Source organism: Dreissena polymorpha, chromosome 7 (genome assembly GCF_020536995.1).
Source record: "Dreissena polymorpha isolate Duluth1 chromosome 7, UMN_Dpol_1.0, whole genome shotgun sequence".
NCBI classification, from domain to species: domain Eukaryota; kingdom Metazoa; phylum Mollusca; class Bivalvia; order Myida; family Dreissenidae; genus Dreissena; species Dreissena polymorpha.
Genome location: NC_068361.1, coordinates 48,543,149 through 48,564,676, shown reverse-complemented (window position 1 = coordinate 48,564,676; position 21,528 = coordinate 48,543,149). Strand labels below are relative to the sequence as shown.

The window sequence follows — 21,528 nt, the reverse complement described above, 5'->3', positions numbered from 1 at the left end:
TAATCTAGTACTTTACACACATGCATTGTGGACTGCACAGGCTAATCTAGTACTTTACACACATACATTGTGGACTGCACAGGCTAATCTAGTACTTTACACACATGCATTGTGGACTGCACAGGCTAATCTAGTACTTTACACACATACATTGTGGACTGCACAGGCTAATCTAGTAATTTACACACATACATTGTGGACTGCACAGGCTAATCTAGTACTTTACACACATACATTGTGGACTGCACAGGCTAAACTAGCACTTTACACACATACATCGTGGACTGCACAGGCTAATCTAGTACTTTACACACATGCATTGTGGACTGCACAGGCTAATCTAGTACTTTACACACATACATTGTGGACTGCACAGGCTAATCTAGCACTTTACACACATACATCGTGGACTGCACAGGCTAATCTAGTACTTTACACACATGCATTGTGGACTGCACAGGCTAATCTAGTACTTTACACACATACATTGTGGACTGCACAGGCTAATCTAGTACTTTACACACATGCATTGTGGACTGCACAGGCTAATCTAGTACTTTACACACATACATCGTGGACTGCACAGGCTAATCTAGTACTTTACACACATGCATTGTGGACTGCACAGGCTAATCTAGTACTTTACACTCATACATTGTGGACTGCACAGGCTAATCTAGTACTTTACACACATACATTGTGGACTGCACAGGCTAATCTAGTACTTTACACACATACATTGTGGACTGCACAGGCTAATCTAGCACTTTACACACATACATTGTGGACTGCACAGGCCAATCTAGTACTTTACACACATACATTGTGGACTGCACAGGCTAATCTAGCACTTTACACACATGCATTGTGGACTGCACAGGCTAATCTAGTACTTTACACACATACATTGTGGACTGCACAGGCTAATCTAGTAATTTACACACATACATTGTGGATTGCACAGGCTAATCTAGTACTTTACACACATACATTGTGGACTGCACAGGCTAATCTAGCACTTTACACACATACATCATGGACTGCACAGGCTAATCTAGTACTTTACACACATGCATTGTGGACTGCACAGGCTAATCTAGTACTTTACACACATACATTGTGGACTGCACAGGCTAATCTAGCACTTTACACACATACATTGTGGACTGCACAGGCTAATCTAGCACTTTACACACATACATCGTGGACTGCACAGGCTAATCTAGTACTTTACACACATGCATTGTGGACTGCACAGGCTAATCTAGCACTTTACACACATGCATTGTGGACTGCACAGGCTAATCTAGTACTTTACACACATGCATTGTGGACTGCACAGGCTAATCTAGCACTTTACACACATACATTGTGGACTGCACAGGCTAATCTAGTACTTTACACACATGCATTGTGGACTGCACAGGCTAATCAAGCACTTTACACACATGAATTGTGGACTGCACAGGCTAATCTAGCACTGTACACACATGCATTAAGCCCCATATTCCCAAAGCAAGACTCCATTACAAATGTCTATCTCAGGTTCCAATGTAAAGGCTTTTATGCAAAGATCTTCCAAACAGTCTGTGTGGCACATAATACAGTGACATCTTTATATTTGTAAGTCAACAGAGCTCTCGTTGATGCCGAGAGCATGTGACAATCCTACAGATGTTTGTGACACTGTCTGACATGCACAGCGCTAGAGCAAGTGTCTGCACATTAAAATACGCAAAAGCTAGCATAACATATAAACACATGCAAATATTGACAAATGCATATTAAAGTTACATTACACACATCAAAACATAAATTGATAGAAGTAAAAAGTATCAGAATGTTAAAATAAACACTCATCTCCATGTCATTCACACACATAACTTTTTATATAAGAAACATGCTTTTTATTGAACTAATTTGCAGCACTTTACCCTTCATCAGACTTGTAAAAAGACACAGACTTTTATTCAACAAAATTAAGATAACTTGGAATCAACATACTTAATGTAAAGAGTATAGTTCCTGTTCAGCCATGAAAAACACACCAATTTCATTTCTCATCTTTGCATACTGGGTCGAGTTAGATCAAGCCTAGTTGGACCAGAACACATAAGTATTCAGACCATACATAGAATGTATGTTTTCCTTGTTGCTTTGTTGTAACAAGTTAAAATACACACACACAAATAATGAAAAGACCAAAATGGTGGTCAACTGAATTGTTGTTTGGTCCAGTTGCTTTAACTAGAATTATGAACAATTCTTCAAAATGTTATTCGTGAAAACTTCATATGACCAAGGTTTCATGAGTATCCTACAAAGAACATGATTCGGCGTCTCATCAGGGTCTGCGCTGTTTGCTTAAAGGAATTTCTGTAAGAAATATTCTTAACATAGAAATAAATATACTAGACACCCCTAATTTTGGTAATAAATTGATCCAATTTAGAAGAATAGGAGAGTCCACTAGGCATAAATGGGTTATGACATACGCAGCAAGCATAGCTCATGGGCTACGCTTTCCTTTCCTCTATAAAAAGCATGCCAGGTTTCCTGGTATCTTCAGAGTGTCATTCTGAAATGCATATCCAGACCAGAATGCGCAAATGTGCAGGCTAGGCTGGAGCTACGCTGGCAAAATATTGCATAAGACCCATTTTCGCATGATGATTTAAAAATCTCTTGTAAATGGAACATCAAGCCATGATACTTGCGGATTAAAAGTAACACTGTGTTATTTATCGCAAACTGGCAAATGTTGGCAGCCTATTATGGTTTGCAGGAAAGTTGTTAAGACAGATTTACTGCATACCCGGTACATCACACATGTGTGGCTACTAGATATATAAATTAAATGATTTCCCTTCTATCACGGACACTATACTATTTTGTTGGTTTTGTCTCACAGCACAAGACAAATGGCATTTACCAATAGGTTTTCATTCATTTCTTCCCTTAAAATTAGTGATATTTGATATCTTGAAAGCAATACTGTGTTTTCAAAATGAGAAGTTTATCAATAGTTAATTCCAACTTCCCATGACTATTAACTGACCCAACACTGGCCCTGAAAGTCTTGGGAAATCGGGGATGGAATTTACCGGTATTGCGTAATTGTTACTAGGCAAAAATGTGTATATATGTTTTGTATGAATATGCAGAAAATAGTCCACCTTTCCGTACACTGAGCAGTGTTACATCCTATACTACAGAGTCGTGGTGATGTTGCTAATGTTCCGGGGGATTGTGTTTAAATCAGCCAATGAAATTAATGGAGTGTATTCATTTTGGTCTGCTTGCGTTATGTAAATGTCATCAAAAGTGAAAAACAGCTACGCCGAAAAAAACAATAGCAGGAAGTCTGTAACAAAAACTCTCAAATAAAGTCCTTGAATTTGTCATTAAATAAGCAAATTTATTCTACTCAAATAACAAAGTCTCAGTTTTACAAGGATCTGTCTAGGAACCATCTTCTCAAGGGATATAAATGCAGCAACTTTCACATTATTTATTTACTTGGTTTACAATAGTAACTAGAGCCATGGTCTGACATGTTTATTGATGGCAAGTAATCATCCACTTGATTATTATTCCGGACTTTTCCTGGCGTATCTATGGGTCTCCTACACGGACACATTCCCAAAGCAAAAAGGAAAAAAAAAATTATACGGAAAAAATATCTCTTTTTTTTTTTTAAAGAAAACAAGAGCTGTGTTTTTGACACACAATGCCCTCTACTGAACAGCAGAAATATCCCAGAATTCAGGGCGAGTCCAGGGTAAACAAATGTCTGTGATTTTGTCAAAATTGGTAACACGAAACAAAATTAAATAATGATCCATAATTCTAAAATCAGGTCAATATGGAAAGTGTTAAGCAAAAAGTCTGTTAAATTGTTATTTTAGTGTAAATTCCAAGGCTCTTCACTTTGTCAAACATCAATGAGGCTCTTCACTTTGTCAAACATCAATGAGGCTCTTCACTTTGTCAAACATCAATGAGGCTCCTCACTTTGTCAAACATCAATGGACCAGAACAATTAAGTCAGCCTTGATCTGAAAGTCATGCAGGCAGACTGCATACACCAACAAATTAGGCAAATGTGTGAAATCGTTTCAGAAAAATTTCCAGAAAAGCGTTGTTTTAAAGAAAATTGTCCGAGGCCCAAAACTTTGGCAAAAACCAATGGATTAGAAAGAAACTCAAACTTGATCTGTAAACCGTGTAGGTAGACTCACACACTAAAATTAATGTCAATATATGGAAGGAAAAAACTCTGGAAATGGAATTCCGGACGGACATACGGACGGAAATGAAAAAATCCCAAAGCCGATAATGCATTTTTCCCAAAATGGCTAGGAAAAAGCATGCAAAACATGGTTGTTGGCAGTAAGATATTCATACCATAATTAGTCTATGGGCATTTTGATGATAAAATATTTCACACTATTACATTGATAATAGAAAAAACAAGAAAAAAAACACCTGTCTGATATGGTGAACACCAACCTACTGGAGTAGGTATTGAACCCAGGTCCCATAGTTAATAAGCTTGTGTAGCGACCACTGCGTTAACTGGACAGCTTATATTATTAAGATTTGAAGTTTAAAGTAAAAGAAAACATAATTACCAGTCAGCAACTATTCTTACCAAGTCTGAAGTTCCTTTTTGTTAACTGAAATATAAAAACAACACTATTTAGTTTAAAGTAATATAGGATATTACCAGTATTTTCAATAACAATTTGCAACAACATGTATAAATTAATAAAATTGGCATGGTTTTTTGTGTGTAAATAAGTTTCTAGTGTAGTTATGCTTGGTTTGCCAGAGCAATATTGGTAAAACTTTACAATGCATATGAATGTGGTGTTTATCAAACAAGGCAAACACACAAAATTTATGTACTCTGGGTTGCCAAGTATACATGTATAATGCAAAATATGCAAGCATGAACAAATACAAAGGGCCAAAACTCTGTAAGGTATTAGGTGCTGAGTATTTTTTGTGCATTGAAATTTACCTCAACAAAACCTATATATACTTTTAAGTTTCAAATAAATAGCTTTCAAAGTCTTTGAGTTATCTTCCACACAAAAAGTAAGCACGAAACTACCCTAAGGGCAATAACTATTTAAGTATAAAGTGCAGAGTAACATTTCTTGTGCGTATGACTTCTCCACATTAAAATCTAGATCTACTCATGAAGATTAAAGCTCATTGCTTTCATACTTTTAAAGCTATCTTCCCAATAAAAAAGTATGGAACTAAACAAAGGGCAATAACTCAAAGAGTATAAATTGCAGAGTAACATTTCTTGTGCACTCGACCTCTCCTTAGTAAGAGCGAGATCTACTTATCAAGTTTCTAATTTATAGCTTTCATTACTTTTGCAGACAAAAAATAAGTTAGGAACTAAACAAGGGGAAAGAACTTAAATAGTTGAAGGAAACAATTTTGTGTACTGAGCTCCACTCACTGATTGAAGTTTCAAAGAAATATCTTTAAAAATCGTAGAGTTATCGTTAAAAAATAAGCAAACAGAGACGCTGACACAGACACTAACCAAATAGACACCTAAGTGTCAACTAGTCGGGCAACACAAAAATCTAAAAAAACTTTGAATTAGCATAGTTAACAAAGATGTTCACTGGATGTTTTAAGTATTGATTAAATGTATGTACATTGTATGTTAATATACATCTAAACCATATCCCATACATGTAATAAATACTATATTAATAGAAGGTTAATAAACAAACACTGGTTGCTACTAGAGTAAATACTGAGTACATTAAATATAAGCCAATTACATACTACATACTTATAATAAATAATGCGTGTTTACTGCTTAATGTAAGCATATTGTAGCTGATTATATAAAATAGATTCTCCATCTACTCGATTAACAACCTGGCCTGTGGACTGGAAACTGCCTATTTAACCACAGTTTTACAGAGAACAGCTTGTACATAATCAGACGTTTCCTGGTTTGAAGCACGAGTCGTGTTCTGCGAAAACTGGGCATAATGCATGTGCGTAAAGTGTCATCCCAGATTAGCCTGTGCAGTCCAAACAGGCTAATCAGGGACGACACTTTACACTTTTATGACATTTTTCGTTTAATTGAAGTCTCTTCTTAGCAAAAATCCAACTTGGGCGGAAAGTGTCGTCCCTGATTAGCATGTGCAGACTGCACAGGCTAATCTGGAACGACACTTTATGCACATGAATATGCCCAGTTTTCTCTTAACACGACTCACATAATCTTCCTTGCCCTGGTCTGAAGCAATCATAAGCATGTTCTTTTTGAAACAGCAGTATATTCATTATTATTCTATTATTGTCTTACTTTAATATCCAACAGCAGCAAATTTAGTATTCCAGGATTTATTGATAATCAAAATTTGCAATATTTCTGGTTCAATGTTACATAAAACCCTAGAACCGATTTTCGTATTGATTATTAAGCCGACTTGTTAATTGATAAAAAGTGTGTATAGTTGTTATTCATTTGCTGAAAAACTTCATTTTTTGCTGCAATATGCTTCATTAGTAAAATGTTCAACTTGGTGGATTGAAGAAATCTATCTTTTTTCGGCGTATCTGTATTAAGCCAGCTTTTCACCTTACCTGACCTTTGTAAGTGTCCAATAAACTTCAAAAAAAAAATGCCCGCAGCTAGGTACGAATGAATACACTTCATTTATTCCATTGGCTGATTTGAGTATACCACCAGAACATTGGAAACATATCCGCGTCGTTGTAACACTGTTTTACTGCATGAAACAATTTTATCTTTAATGAAAAGGCTTAAAGGGGCCTTTTCACAGATTTTGGCATTTTTTTAACTTATTCATTAAATGCTTTATATTGATAAATGTAAACATTGGATCGTAAAAGCTCCAGTAAAAAATCAAGAAATAAATTAAAAAAAGGAAAAGAACGTTGCCCGGAGCAGGTTTCGAACCAGTGACCCCTGGAGTCCTGCCAGAGTCCTGAAGTAAAAACGCTTTAGCCTACTGAGCTATTCCGCCGAGTACACATCTTGACGTATTTTATACCTTATATAAGCAATCTTCGTAGTTTTACCAAATTTAACGACAAAAACAGAACTCTCCAAATTATTCAATCGTTTCGCGTTGCAACGCTTTATAATTTTTAGGTTTTAAAATCGTCAAAAGATGCATAAAATGGCTATATTAGAGCATGGTTAATGTTCAGTATTACTGTTTCCTCACAAATATCATAACTAAAACGAAAACTTACGAATCTGAAACAACTTTTTTCAATTTTGTCAATTTACCAAAGCGTGAAAAGATCCCTTTAATAGATAGAACAGTTTTACACTCAATTCTCGACATCAATACAGTTTGTGCGTGCACCTTTTATTTTCAGAGGATTGCCAGGGCAAAAGCATTTATACTTAAAGCCTATGTTCTCATATTTAGTACTTACTTCCACAGGTGGTTAGCGTGTGGCTATGATATTAATTAGTGAAAACATCATTTTGAATGATAAATAATCATATTATAACGAAAAATTAACTTTTCTGAAAAAAAATATTTCACTATCAAATATATATATAACAAGGTATGCAACTCAAAATCACCCCATAACGGGGTGCATCGCTTTGAACAGCCATATCTTCATCAATTGTGCAGCGATTTTCACGATCTCGGTCTTATTCAACGCAGAAATGAATTTCCTTTCTGGAAATGTATATGTCTTGCAATATTTTTACAAATGCTGGGTCAACTTTTAAGAAATAACACGATACACAACACGCATGACCCAGTTGACAGTGATCATGTATTCTTTATGAATGAAATCTCCAGTTGTAAAGACACACCTCCGCATTGGACCAATGAAATCACTCGTATGTTTAAAATGTCAGTTAGTTGAAATGTATGTAAACAAAGGTTTCAAACGGCGCTGGACAGTTAGTCTTGATGCAGAATGTAACGACAAGAACGGTAATAATGTTTTTTCATACGTTTTATTGAATTATAGTATCGAACTACATGAACTTTGTAGGGAAGTTGCCCTTTACTCCGTGAAGATTTCAGTCTTAAAGACAGCATGATCACTGTCAACTGGGTCATGCGTGTTGTGTATCGTGTTATTTCTTAAAAGTTGACCCAGCATTTGTAAAAATATTGCAAGACATATACATTTCCAGAAAGGAAATTCATTTCTGCGTTGAATAAGACCGAGATCGTGAAAATCGCTGCACAATTGATGAAGATATGGCTGTTCAAAGCGATGCACCCCGTTATGGGGTGATTTTGAGTTGCATACCTTGTTATATATATATTTGATAGTGAAATATTTTTTTTCAGAAAAGTTAATTTTTCGTTATAATATGATTATTTATCATTCAAAATGATGTTTTCACTAATTAATATCATAGCCACACGCTAACCACCTGTGCTTACTTCCATATTCCTGTCAACATGTTAACATGTAAAAGTATAAAGAGCAGTGGAAGCGAGGCCTCACTTGAATGCATTGCATTTCAACCTGCGAGGTATCGGGTCATTTCGCGGCCAGTGTGTGAATGTCAGAGTTTGTATACAGGTCATCACCGGAGTTCGCGGCTAGTAAAATAATCGTTATATAATAAAGACGCTATCCGTGAACTAGGTGACCTGGAATTTTCTTTAGACCAGAAATATGTTAAATGAAGATATTCAGCAATATAATTATTGTATGTCAATAATAGATTCTTAATGTGTTTTCAACAATACAATTATAAATATTATTTTTGATTAATATAACAATAATTATTCCACCATATTGACTAATGCATTTAGCATGAGCGCGATGATTCTCGATACTGTTAATAATCGAATCAAATAGCAATGCCCAACAAACCACTAAAACAGGTTTGTTCGAAGAACGCGCCTATAAATATGGATACTTGGCGTGTGGCCAGTTGACTCATATGTTTTAATTTCACTTCCATTCTTCTTTTGGTTTTCTGTTTTGTATCTATAGGTTTATGACCAGCAATATGTACTAATGTAAAATAAGCAGCAAAAACTCCGCGTAACATCCCGTACTGCGTGTGATGCAGCTAAGAACTGCACAGAAAAAGACATTCGCTATCCTTGATCTCATCCATTCATTCACATCAACGCCCTATATCTTTTTTAAAGATATTTCTTGTTTATTTATATTTCTATCTTTCTTTTTCCTTATGATTTATATGTGTAATTTAAATTCTTCTAATTCAATATTACCATAATGTATAATAAATCACAATAATGCTTATTTTTGCTACAAGTTAAGTATTTTTTGTTTGTGAAAAAATATCTGCAGTTATTTTGTTTCCCTCAAACCAGTCTGGAAATGATGGGAAAGGTCGTCATCGAACGTTGTTTAAAACTAATGTTATCCAACCCCTTTGCCTTTTTTGCAAAATTCAACAGCATTCATACTATGTCAATGTAACTGTAACTTAATGTTTGTTACATGCATACATGTATACATGTATTTACATGTACACGAACGCGCATTTAAAACAGTATTAAACTAACTTGGCATAATAAGTAAGAACAATTCCAAGAGTCTTTTCAAAAAAGTCAGTTTTTTTAAGAAACCCGTGAAACAAATACGAAAGTCTGTACTTACAATATGTACATCCCATTAAGTCTTTCACGTCAGTTGAACTTAGTTTGCTCGCTCGTTTTCCCATCTTACTAGACCTTTACATATTCAAAGCACAATTCACGTACCAAGAAGCAAAGTGTAGATCGCGCGAAAATTTAACGTGACTAAAATTAATCGTTCGTCTGTATGTACTTCACATAGTTATTCCATCTAGGTTCGTTTGCTATTCATGATAACACGCACTTAAAAACATACATCACTTTCATGAATGATTCTGCTTTGGTTTCGAATTTTCCAGCGAAAAATATCTTGCCCAGTGCAAATTCCCGCCAAAATATCATGAAGTTATTTCCCGCCAAAACGATGACAAGCTCGATCAAATCTCGACAGAGAACTTCGGCTGCAACACTTTTCCGTCCACGTCTACTTCATTCGACAACAACGAGTTCATGGAAGATTCCATAAAATGTCGACAATGCTCTTACTAATGCAATGTGACTGTCGTCTTTGAGAGAAAACTTGTCAATAAAGCTTAGCTGTGGACGCAAATAGAGCCAGAGGTGATTTCCAATTTGTAACGTAATGTCGCTCGATAATTCCGTGCACCGCGTCTTTTCCCTAATATTATTACAATCGCAAGCAAAATGAAGACGGTCGCAACTTAATTAAGTCTTTCGTCTGGCGTGTATTGGATTCTGGTTTCTAATTTTCCATTCTAGTGCCGTGCACTTTGATTTCCGCATAAGGGCATGTTTGCGTAAAGAATTGCATGGCGGTATCTTTTACGTCTTCAGGACGTGTGTGAAGTTAGCCTATCTTCAGGGTGCAGGATCACGTGACTTTGTGGGGTTCTCCCTATTAACTTTAATGGATGTATACATTACGGTAAGCGGTGCTTTATTTCAAATAACTTTTTAAAATTATTTTCTTAAGAATTTCAACTAGTGCATAAAAGACAGATTTGTATGCTGCTTATGGCAATGTGAAATACATCGGAATTACTTTATTTAATAAGCCCGTTTTCTTGTTAAAAAATTCGGAATCTTTTGCATTCATTGTACACGGTTATGCTTCACGCAACGTGAACATTTGTCAACGATTTCATACGAATTCAATGATTTATTCTTATTCCTTAAGATATCGGCATAAACTGCAACAAAAAAAACTGTCTTTTATGCACTGATGATTTTTGCAAATTTATTTCAATTACTTGAGATATTTGCAAAAAGTCCTTCACGGTATGCTTACATTCTGTCCAGCACGTGTGTAAAACCCGGGAAACCCCGTTGATTCTGCATTCTGATCTTATTCTTCGTCAATATTATAACACTGATACTTGTTTTATATATGTTAGCTCACCTGAACATATATAACGTATGAGGAGATTAAGGATACCATGTCCGTTGTTCGTCACTCTGTCCGTCCATCCGTCTTGTGGGGGGTGAGGGGGGGGGGGGGGCGGGCGAGGGTATAAAAAAAAATCTTCTCCAAAACGAAAAGCCCAAAGTATTGTATTAAGCATTTTACATTGCATTGTGGTCCCTTACCAAATTTCAAGGATTAATAAATTACGGCGGTTTGGCCAACAGCCGCTTTAGCAAGCCTACTACCATGTTTAACGAGAATTTAAATAAATTAGTTACGTCAGCTGATGTGACATCTGTTCATATTTCGTTGATCATTTATCAAATGAGTCTAGCTCTATTCATAAGCACCGATAGAAAATCAAAATCGAACGTGAAATGAAACAAGTATTTTCATTCGTTAAACATTTTCGATTTTCGTCGTCGCGTAGCATGGAAATGTATACAATTGCAAAAGATGTTTTCACATTGAAAGTAATCAAGTTAAATACAGTTCAAATTATTCTGACTTTAATCTATAAAATTAAAAAGATATATCACTTAAAAATGTTAAGTACGGTTGGAGAAGATTTTAGAAAAGATCTAGCACGGGAAGTTATATTGAACTAATGTGAACTAGCTCGAGTTTTCTGGATTTCGTAACAATCGCAGAATGTGCGCGTTGATAACGTTGAATATTAATGTATTTCATATCCATAGTAATTCGGTCTTTAAACATTGAAAATTGGGAATAATTAATCGTCGGGATCTTGAATTCGTGGATCGATCTACTCACGAAATCAACGAAAAGTTATGCCCCATATGTGTCCCATAGTAATGAAATGACGAACTGGCATAATACTTAGGCGAGTTGCCAAACCAAATTGGTCACAAATCCACTTGTTCAGACACATTTTATCACATAAATCAGGCAAAAAGGCCTGGCCACTTTTTACATATGAAGAAAATCGACAGTACAAACGCAGTGTGACTTTCTAGATGGAGGCAAATTACGCTGCCCGAACGTTGCAACGACTTTCTTTTTATTGCATCATTTTCGCTCTTTTGCCTAGACGCATTGTAATTTATAAAAAGGGTTTTGTCCAATACACGTCAAGATGAGTGTCCGCGTGAGTGCTTGAAAAATTCTTTAAGGCAAAAATCTTGTTTGTTTGCACTAACATCTCCAAAAAGAATGGAAGGTAGTTCGGCCAATCTTTCTTATTTACCTTTGATTACCGGTACTATCAACGTATTTAATTTCCCACTTTAATAAAGATGTTTAATTATATACATCTAACAAATTTATTTTCAACATATCTTTTTGATTTGATTAAATTTTGCATTAACAATAATTTTGATTCAATGACGAAAAGTTGATAGAAACTCCTCCTGCCCCTTTGTGGGCTTGACATCTCATCGGACATTCTGACTTTCTTAGTCATGACTGTCTTGACAGGTTTCGCAGAGTCTGCCTTTAGTACTGTTTGTGACCTTTAATATGTTTCTAAATAAATATAAAATGCACCCTCCTCACTGCTCACGTCGTTATTGGAAAATAACAAAAACTATGTTGTTGTAGTACAATACAAGTTGCAAGACATCAATATTACAACGCTCGCGTGTAAATATGCACATCTTCGATTTTTCCCCAAAGATTACATATCGCTCTCTAATAATTCAATACGTCGAGAGAAATTTATTTCACGGTGCTTTGTTTTCGATATTTATCAATATCAATTCATTTCGTTTTTTTTGTGATAATTTATAAACAGGCATAATACAATTATCTTCTATTGATTCGCAAACACGGAGACATAATACATAACTTAAGGCAGCATCAAAGATCTGACGGTCGACTGTACATGTACTTGTTCGTGTGGCTCGTATAGAAGACACAACGTGAAAGATATTAGCCTCGTTCTGTGAAAACGGGGTTTAATGTATGTGCCTAAAATATCACTCCAGATTAGCCTGTGCAGTACGCACAGACAAATCAGGGACGACACTTTCCGCCTACAGGATTATGGTTAGTTTGAACCTATCTATTTGAGCTCGATTGCATCGCAAGCCCTCGGCTTATTTGAAACACCATTGAGTCCGTTTCCTGGGAATAGAACCAGTACTTGGTGTCTTTGGGGAGATCTAACGAACGCTCTCACATTTTGATCAAAGTCGTGACCTCCCGATCGCTAACACTAGAGTCCGTTTCCTGAGAATAGAACCAGTACTTGGTGTCTGGTGAGATCTACTGAACGCTTCCACAGTTTGATCGAACCCGTGACCTCCCGATTGCTAGGCGGACACCATATCCACTCTGCCACGGCGACCTTCGAAGCATTATTGTTAAGAAGAGACTCCCATTAAAAGAAACATTCCATACAAACTTTCACTTGCGCGACACTTTCCGCTCAGGCATTACGTCTCTCTTACCCAGTCCGAGGCTTATATTCCATGGTAGACAAACACACAGTGCAGGCAACACTTATTAGTGGTGATAAACACACAGATGCAGAGAAAACCGGACAGTTAACTTTGGGAAGGTCATCTGAGGGACGGGGCGAGACATTCTTTACACAATGCCTGTCATGTAATTGATTGTATATTGGGTATCAGGGGCTGAATATTCCAAGATTGTTTGATTGAGTGAAAGGTATTTTTGTTATATTAATGATAATAATCACCCATCTCAAACGCAAACAAAATTATCGAGTTACTTCGTAAACATTTTTTATGTTTAGTAGCAATGACGTTTACCCTCCACCAATGAGCCCATTTCAAATTAAATCGGGCTAGGGTTGGATTAAGTGACAGGCAAAGCAATACTTCAGCCCAGCCAGGTTTGTAAATTTTCATTTTCAAAAAGTCGATCAAATATACTAAGGCATACTGTGAACAGATTGTGACCCACGTCCCGTTCCAAGGTGTTTAGGATATGATTGATATAATTTAACCCATTTATGCCTAGTGGACTCTCCTATTCTTCTAAAATGGATCCATTTACTTCCAAAATTAGGGATGTCTAGTATATTTATTTCTATATTTAGAATATTTCTTACAGCAATTTCTTTAAGCAAACAGCGCAGACCCTGATGAGACGCCGCGTCACGCTGTTGCCAAGGCTTTTTTCTAGACGCTGGGCATAAATGGGTTAACGTCCATAAACTGTTTAACAAGTTAGTAATAGACAAACGAGGTCCCGTTAAAAGGGAGCGAGCTACGCAGATTTTGAAGTGTACTGTTCTTATTGTTTTACCTCCCTTGATACATGAACAAAACCATAAACAGATTATATATTGAAATAGAAGTAGTTTAGTAAGTCACAGCATAACGTCATACAGATATCATAAACACGTAGCATAGTTAACATAATGCGGGATATCAACAATGCAGTTATTGTCATAAATTGTTCCTTTAACAGATTATTGGATGAGGCATTAATCATGATAATATCAACAGATAATCCCTCCCGCCCTCCCGCCAAAAGAAAGGACAAGATAAAAAGGAAAAAAAAAGCGAAGACGGCGCGAGAGAGAGAGGAGAGAAGAGAAGGAGAAGAGGAGAGAGAGCGAGAGAAAAAAAGAGAAAAGAGGGAGAGAGAGAGAGAGAGAGAGAGAGAGAGAGAGAGAGAGAGAGAGAAGAGACAGAGACGAGAGAGAAGAGAGAGCGAGAGAGAGAGGAGAGAGAGAGAGAGAGGAGCAGAGAGAGAGAGAGAGAGAGAAGGAGAGAGAGAGAGAAGAAAGAGGAGAGAGAGAAAAAAGAGAGAGAGAGGGAGAAAGAGAGAAAAAAAGACAACAAAGAGAGACAAAACACACGGCGACAGACCAAAAAAGCGGAGGGAGAGAGACTCGAAGAGAAGAGAGCGGAGAGACGCTCTAGAGAGAGCGAGAGAAGAGGAGTCTGAGAGACGAGAGAGAAAGCGATCTCTCTCTCTCTCTATGACTCTCTTATATATCTCTCTTCTCTCTCTCTATCTCTCCCTCTCTCCTCTCTCTCTCTCGCTCGTCTCTCTATCGTCTCTAGCTATAGCTCTCTATCTCATACACTAGGCAGCCTGTAAAAATTATATTTATGTTGTACACAAACCATGATTTATACTTACATTAGGAATACGATAATCGAGATATTAAACATGAAGACATGATTTTTATGTCAACATACATTTTCTCATACTTTAAAAACACACATAAAATGACGAATATGGACGAAACAAGTTAACATCAAATATACTTGTATGTACCATATTTGAAATGTTTCATGAACTTCATCACTACAAATTTATTCATTGCGCTACGCCAAAAAGGAAACATATCTGAAGGTAGTTTTTGGGGAAAAAAATCGCCCATGTGTCATCTCAAACATTCAACAAAATAATATTGAGGGGTTCCTATTATTGTGCGTACGTGACATAGGTTTACAAAAATGTAATATCTTTTTAAAGATAAAGTTATTATTAGCTGTTATTCATTTATCAACCCACGTTTAATCGGTTTTATTTCATTTTAATTATTTTCGAGAAAACTTACAAAATAGATCTAATAAATTATTTCATTGAAGGTTATAAACATATATAAATTCGTTTATACTTTTAGCTCTCATTAGCTCAGTGAACCATTGAAATTGGGAAGAATCCTACTTAGTTCATCGTCCAAAATGATTCACTACGGCCGTTAATCACGGGCGCCACCTCCTTTTTATGATGCATTGATAAATGAGCAAATGCTACTTCCGAGGTGGCGTTAATGACCGGAATTAAATGTCACGGATAATTCTACAGAGTGAGTTAGTTTTACTCTTTTTTTTCAACATATTTCGCATTATTTTGAAAATCGGGCAATTTAGTGCGATTCAGTGAAGATTTATTCATACACACATGTACAGAAACAGATAATAACAATCCATTGGAAACGTGATGACCTTTATAAGTTGTGGCATGGTAAAGATTTTAACATAAAGTCGAGGTATTTTGCCTGTGTGACGAGCAAATCCCGCATTGGCTCCATCTCTTTTGGAAAAATACAAAATTATCTAATAAATCTGCAAGATGTCAATGTGTCTGTGTATGCAGATTCTAGTGTATGTTGAACGCAATCGTTTGATATCGTTCACGCATTAATCGGGTGGAAATTTGCCCATCACACAGGCATAATACATTGATTTGCTTTCAAAAACTCCACCGTGTCGCAACTTATAAACGTCCTGATGTTTCCAAATGGGTTCTGGTTGTATGTTTAGGTACATTTGTGGATGAATTAATCTTCGCTGGATCGAACTACAATGCCCGATTGTTTTAAATATTGCGAAATATGTTGGAAAAACATATAAAACCTACTCAACCTGAAGAATTATCCGTGAAATTTCAAAACATCCGGTCCTTAGTGTCACCTCGACAATGGCTCATTAACTAATGCATCGCAAACAAGAAGTGGCGCCCGTGATTAACGGCCGTGTTCAGCATTTGAATTGAATGATGTGATACCGACTTCACGCTTCCAGAATATACGAGTATTAAAAGACACAGTTTGTGATTTCAATATCGTGCGACAATTATAAGTGATCAAATGATAGTTATTGAAGTTTATTTATTTATTATAGTCTCATCCAATATTTACATTTATCACAGTTTTGCACATATAAAACAATAAGATAAAACATTGGCCACTCATAAAATGAGTTATAAGAGACTTTTACTGCTTATCAATGTACTTTACATGGCAATCAGTATGCATGTTAAAAGCTATATTGCCACCACCAATCTTACTATTTGTCATTTAAATTTGTTGCCGAAAAATATCCAACACTGTAAATTGTGACATTATTTCACAAATAGTTAGCCATCAAGAAAAAACATTCCACCATCAAGGCATACCATGATAAGCTGATTAGTGGTGATTATACATACTTCTAACCTAGTACAAACTTGCAATCAGATATCAGACTGAAGACAATTGCTCATTTTCAGACTGAAGGGAAGAAACTCCTTCGACCTTATCATTAAAATATCTACTTTTAAGCCCTGCAGAGTCATCTTTCATTCATTTACATTCAAATGTGCTAGGAAGCAAGTTGAGATTATTTAGTCCCATCATATACAATGTACTGTAAAAATGTCATTTAAGATTCATAAAATTGATACATTGCATATGACCACTATACAAAGGCCTTAAAAAGAGACTTTGATATATATACATATCAACATATATTGTCTGAACAATCAAGACCATTAAGCATTGCTAATCATTGTACAAATAATAGGAAAACTGGAAAACATACTGATGCCTGACAAAAAGACGATGTTGGCCTAAATAAGGCTACTTGACGTTTTAATGGTACTAAAACAAGGCAACACTGGATAATTTAAGAATTTGGTGTTGAAGAAGAAAGTGTTAAGACACAAGTCAGCTATTGAAACATCATAGTTTTCCAGTTTATATTGCTAGGAAATAGAGAGCATCAGTTACTATACAATCTTAAAACCAACTATACATATCTACAACCATGTTGAGTACAATTACTCAATGATTAAAATACAAAGTATTACACATAGGTGAATAAAATACTAGTTGACCGGTTTGTTAAAAAGCCTCTATCTAGTTATTTACATAGATAAAATGAGCGCAATTTAAGAATTTCAAAACAGGATTTTGCAGTTATTCTTATCAAAAGTGGGTCGGAGAACACAAGAATAGTCTTCTCTAACATTTACATATTTTCAAAGTTTGGATTAACTATACAGGCTTTCTGGGTAAGAACATGTGTTATATGGCTGTACACCGAACACTGAAACAGAACATGAGACTCATCTTCAATCGAGTCACAGAATGAACATTTGCGGTCATCAACATCTAAATTTTCATAACGCCCCGTTTCGATCCTAAGTTGTGCTACACCACACCTAAATTTACTAAACGCTGCACGATGATTTAAAGGCAGGATCATTTGACAATAGTTTTCAGAACCGTAGATGATTTTTAAACATACAATATACAAGTTTATTACGCCCATTACCTCGACCACTTCGCTCACGATTTATAGTTGTATGCCAGTCTACTACATACTGTTCAAAAATATTGTCTTGTACAATTACAGGTAGTGCATAATTAGTATTCAAGATCCTCAGATCACAAAACTCTTCACAGTTTAAACCGCTAAGCTTAGTTTTAACTAAATAGCACCAGTTTCTACAGTTACCTTTACCCTTGGATAGAGCCCAGAGTGCAATTCGTTTGTTAAGTCTGCATTCCTGCATTGCGGACAGTCGACACCAATGACTGCAAATACTATTCCACGGTCGCGCAATAGTAGGAACCCAACCCATTTCGCCTGCTACAGCTGCATTGGGGGTATATCTTACAACCCCTAGAAAAAACCTCATTGCCCGATTATGTACTGCGTTAATACATGAAAAGGATTTTGTTCCCCAAATTGCCGCGCCATACTCTATCACGGGCCAAACTAAACTATCATACAACTTAGTATAGACATCGTATGTAAACCCCCCTGCAGTTTTACATTTAGCAATAAGGAGCCCCAACGCCCGACTAGCACTCTGTGCAACCACCTTGGCTGTAATATTGAAGTCCAAATGGTCTCGCAATAAAATACCCAGGTAGGTATATTTACCACATTTGAACACATTATCACATTGTTGGATACTATTAGGTCTAAAGTGAACAACATTACTTTTCTTATCGTTAATAGCCATATCATTTGACGAACACCAGCTATCTAAATGGTTTAACAATAATTGTAGACTTTGTTGACTATCTGCTAGTAATACAATGTCGTCTGCATATAACAGAATACAAATAATGTCTTCATCGACCTTTATACCTATGCCAGTAGCTTTTAAGGAAGTAGCTAGATCGTTAATATAAAAATTGAACAATAAAGGCGACAACGAACATCCTTTTCTTAAGCCACAATTGACATCAAACCAGTCTGTCTTTAACCCATTCAACCGGGCACAGGAAGAAACTGAACTATATAAAGATTTTATACTGGAAAATATTTTTCCATGTATTCCCATTTGTGTAAGACGTCTCCATAATTTAGCCCTGTTAATAAAATCGTACGCCTTTTTGAAATCAATAAAAGCGGTGTAAGTCGACAATCCAGATTTTTTCCTAGTGTCAATCAAACTGGTCAAAGCAGATATTTGGTCTATAGTGCTGTGGTTTTTCCTAAAACCACTCTGCTCATCAACTAATATATTATTATTATCAGACCATTTAACCAATCTAGTGTTCAAAATGTTACAATATAGTTTATACATTGAGCATGCAAGGGAAATCCCATTATATGAAAGTGGGTCTCTTGGATCATTCATTGCTGATTTGGGTATGGGATTTATTATACATTTACCCCAAATAGAGGGAAATACACCCCTATTAAAACATATATTAAAAAGTGAATGTAAAAATAAAACAGTAGTATTATTCTTCAGTGACTCAACATGTATATTATCGATACCACAGGCCTTTCCTAGCTTTGCATCTTTAATAACGGTTATTACTTCAAGGATACTGATACCATCATTAAACAGGGGCTCATTTACTGTGTCTGACTCATCAGCTATAATATTTATGTGTTCTTCATAATTTCTACTGAATAATGTACAAAAATACCTATTCCATTTATCCAAAACTTCATTAACATCCTTGGATACAGATCCATCATCTAAAATAACTTCCATCGGGATACCCTTTTTCTTACAATGACCAACCCCTATTCGTCCAATAGATTTCCAGAACTGTGACTGATTAACATTACAATCATTAAGCAATTCATTCTGTAATGAGTACCACTGTAGGCGTTTGCAACGCTGAACTTCTCTGTCAATTTTTTTACGCACCCCAATATAATTTGATTTCAGTACCTTTTTATCACCGTTATTTGGGCATTTCAACCAAAGACGTTCAGCTTTACAAACATCTGTCCACAAAACAGAGAGGATATCATTCAACCACTGTTTGGCTGGTTTTCTCTTTTTATTACTAATATGCGCAAATGGTATAGACTTATAAGGCAACTTATCATACATATTATCTTTTACTACACTAATCCAATCATCATAAAATCTATCAACATCATCTTGTAGTTGCAAGCTATGTTCTAACTTATCAATTAGTACATTCACCTGGCCAAGGCATTCTGGATAAGATAAAAAGTCCTGAGGTATTTGAGAGAGGTCGAACTTCTTAAAATACCTGTCCTGACTATTAAATGAACTATCACAATATGCATTTTGTTGTGAAAAGTTTGTCATTATGTCCCATGACAGCACAGAGTGATCAGGAATACTTGCAGATGGTGTAACGTCAATAATATTACATTTATCAACTAGGTCAATAGCTTTACAAACAGAAAAGTTGTCAAATAAATGCAAGTCATCATATTTAACAAGACAGTAGTCTACCACCGAAAACCCCTTACTTGAGATTGAGGTGAAATCATTAGCTTTAGAGTTACGACCATTCAAAATGCACATGTTTACATTTATTAAAAACTCTATCAAAAGCTCTCCATAATGATTTGTTTTAAAATCAACAATATTACGACTAGAGACACAGTCAATACCATTAATAAAATCCTGTAAATCACCACAACGGCTATTAAAGTCCCTGCACAGAAATATCATTCCCTTATCCTGAAATTTATATATATCAGCCAATAGAGAGTAAAGAAATACATTAACGTCAAAATAACGTGAAGAATTTTCCGGTGGCAACTAACTATAACGAAAGGATTCGTAGTCGAAATATATGCTTTGCGTTTCTTCACAGCTACAGTATAATAACCTCCCTTAGTTTTACATTTGCCACGTTAACAATATTAAATTGTAACTTGTTCTTCATAAAGTAAGTTAATTGTATGGCTAAGAGTAATATATTAAGCATTTAAAGAGTATTTGATATTTAAGGAATGTTTCTAGTAAAATCCGGCGTATATAATCGGCTAGTTTCTGTGTTAGTGAAGGAGAAATGCTGATCGGTGATCTCCGTAGAGTGCGGATGGAATTCGGAAACGTCGGTTGTTTCCGGAACGTGTCTTTCCGTTAGCTAGGTGGCGCTCTGTTTGCCAGTATATAAAAGGCTTGCAAAAAGGCAAGTTAATGGAGTCCTCCGGTGTATGCGAGCGGATCAACATCTGAAGAAAAGGGACGTTACTCTAAAAGAACAGTATTCTGGAGCAGTTGGGTATTTACGTTGGCTTCAAGCTTTAAACGGTGCTGCCCGGGCTGCAGAGTTCCTGTTTCTTGGAGAGGGTCTTCAAAGGGTTGGAATCTACGGACGTCGTACAAGGCAGTGACGGAAGCTTCACCTAAGGCCTTGGGGTGACGTAAGCCAGTGTCTTCGCGGAAGCCAGTATCCTCACGGAGGCGGTGACATGTATCTTCACGGAAGCCGGAGGATTCGTGGAAGGAACATCGGCATTGTGAGGCCGCGCACATAGCGCTCGGTGGCGGCCTCAGGAAATCGGTCGAAGGCATCGATTCCCCTCTTTTGGTCGCATTGTATATATTTAAGGCGACTCAATTACTCTTCATTTTCCAATCATAAGGCAG

The 21,528-nt window shown here is 36.2% G+C and overlaps 1 protein-coding gene across 3 annotated transcripts in view; it reads right to left on the bottom strand.

Moving 5' to 3' along the window:
- The window catches only part of LOC127838433 (uncharacterized), a 65,514-nt gene extending 55,371 nt beyond the window's left edge, over nucleotides 1-10,143 (bottom strand). Inside the window, exons 1-2 of one of the 3 annotated variants that reach the window (XM_052366213.1) lie at nucleotides 9,640-10,143; nucleotides 4,655-4,679 (exon numbers count right to left, since the gene is read on the bottom strand). In XM_052366213.1, coding sequence (XP_052222173.1) covers nucleotides 4,655-4,679; nucleotides 9,640-9,703 — 89 coding nt within the window. In that variant the 5' untranslated portion in view covers nucleotides 9,704-10,143. Of the gene's footprint in view, nucleotides 1-2,004; nucleotides 2,089-4,654; nucleotides 4,680-9,639 lie in introns of those variants that run through there. The other 2 variants (XM_052366212.1, XM_052366214.1) reach the window with 2 other exon arrangements.
- Nucleotides 10,144-21,528: the final 11,385 nt, after the last annotated feature.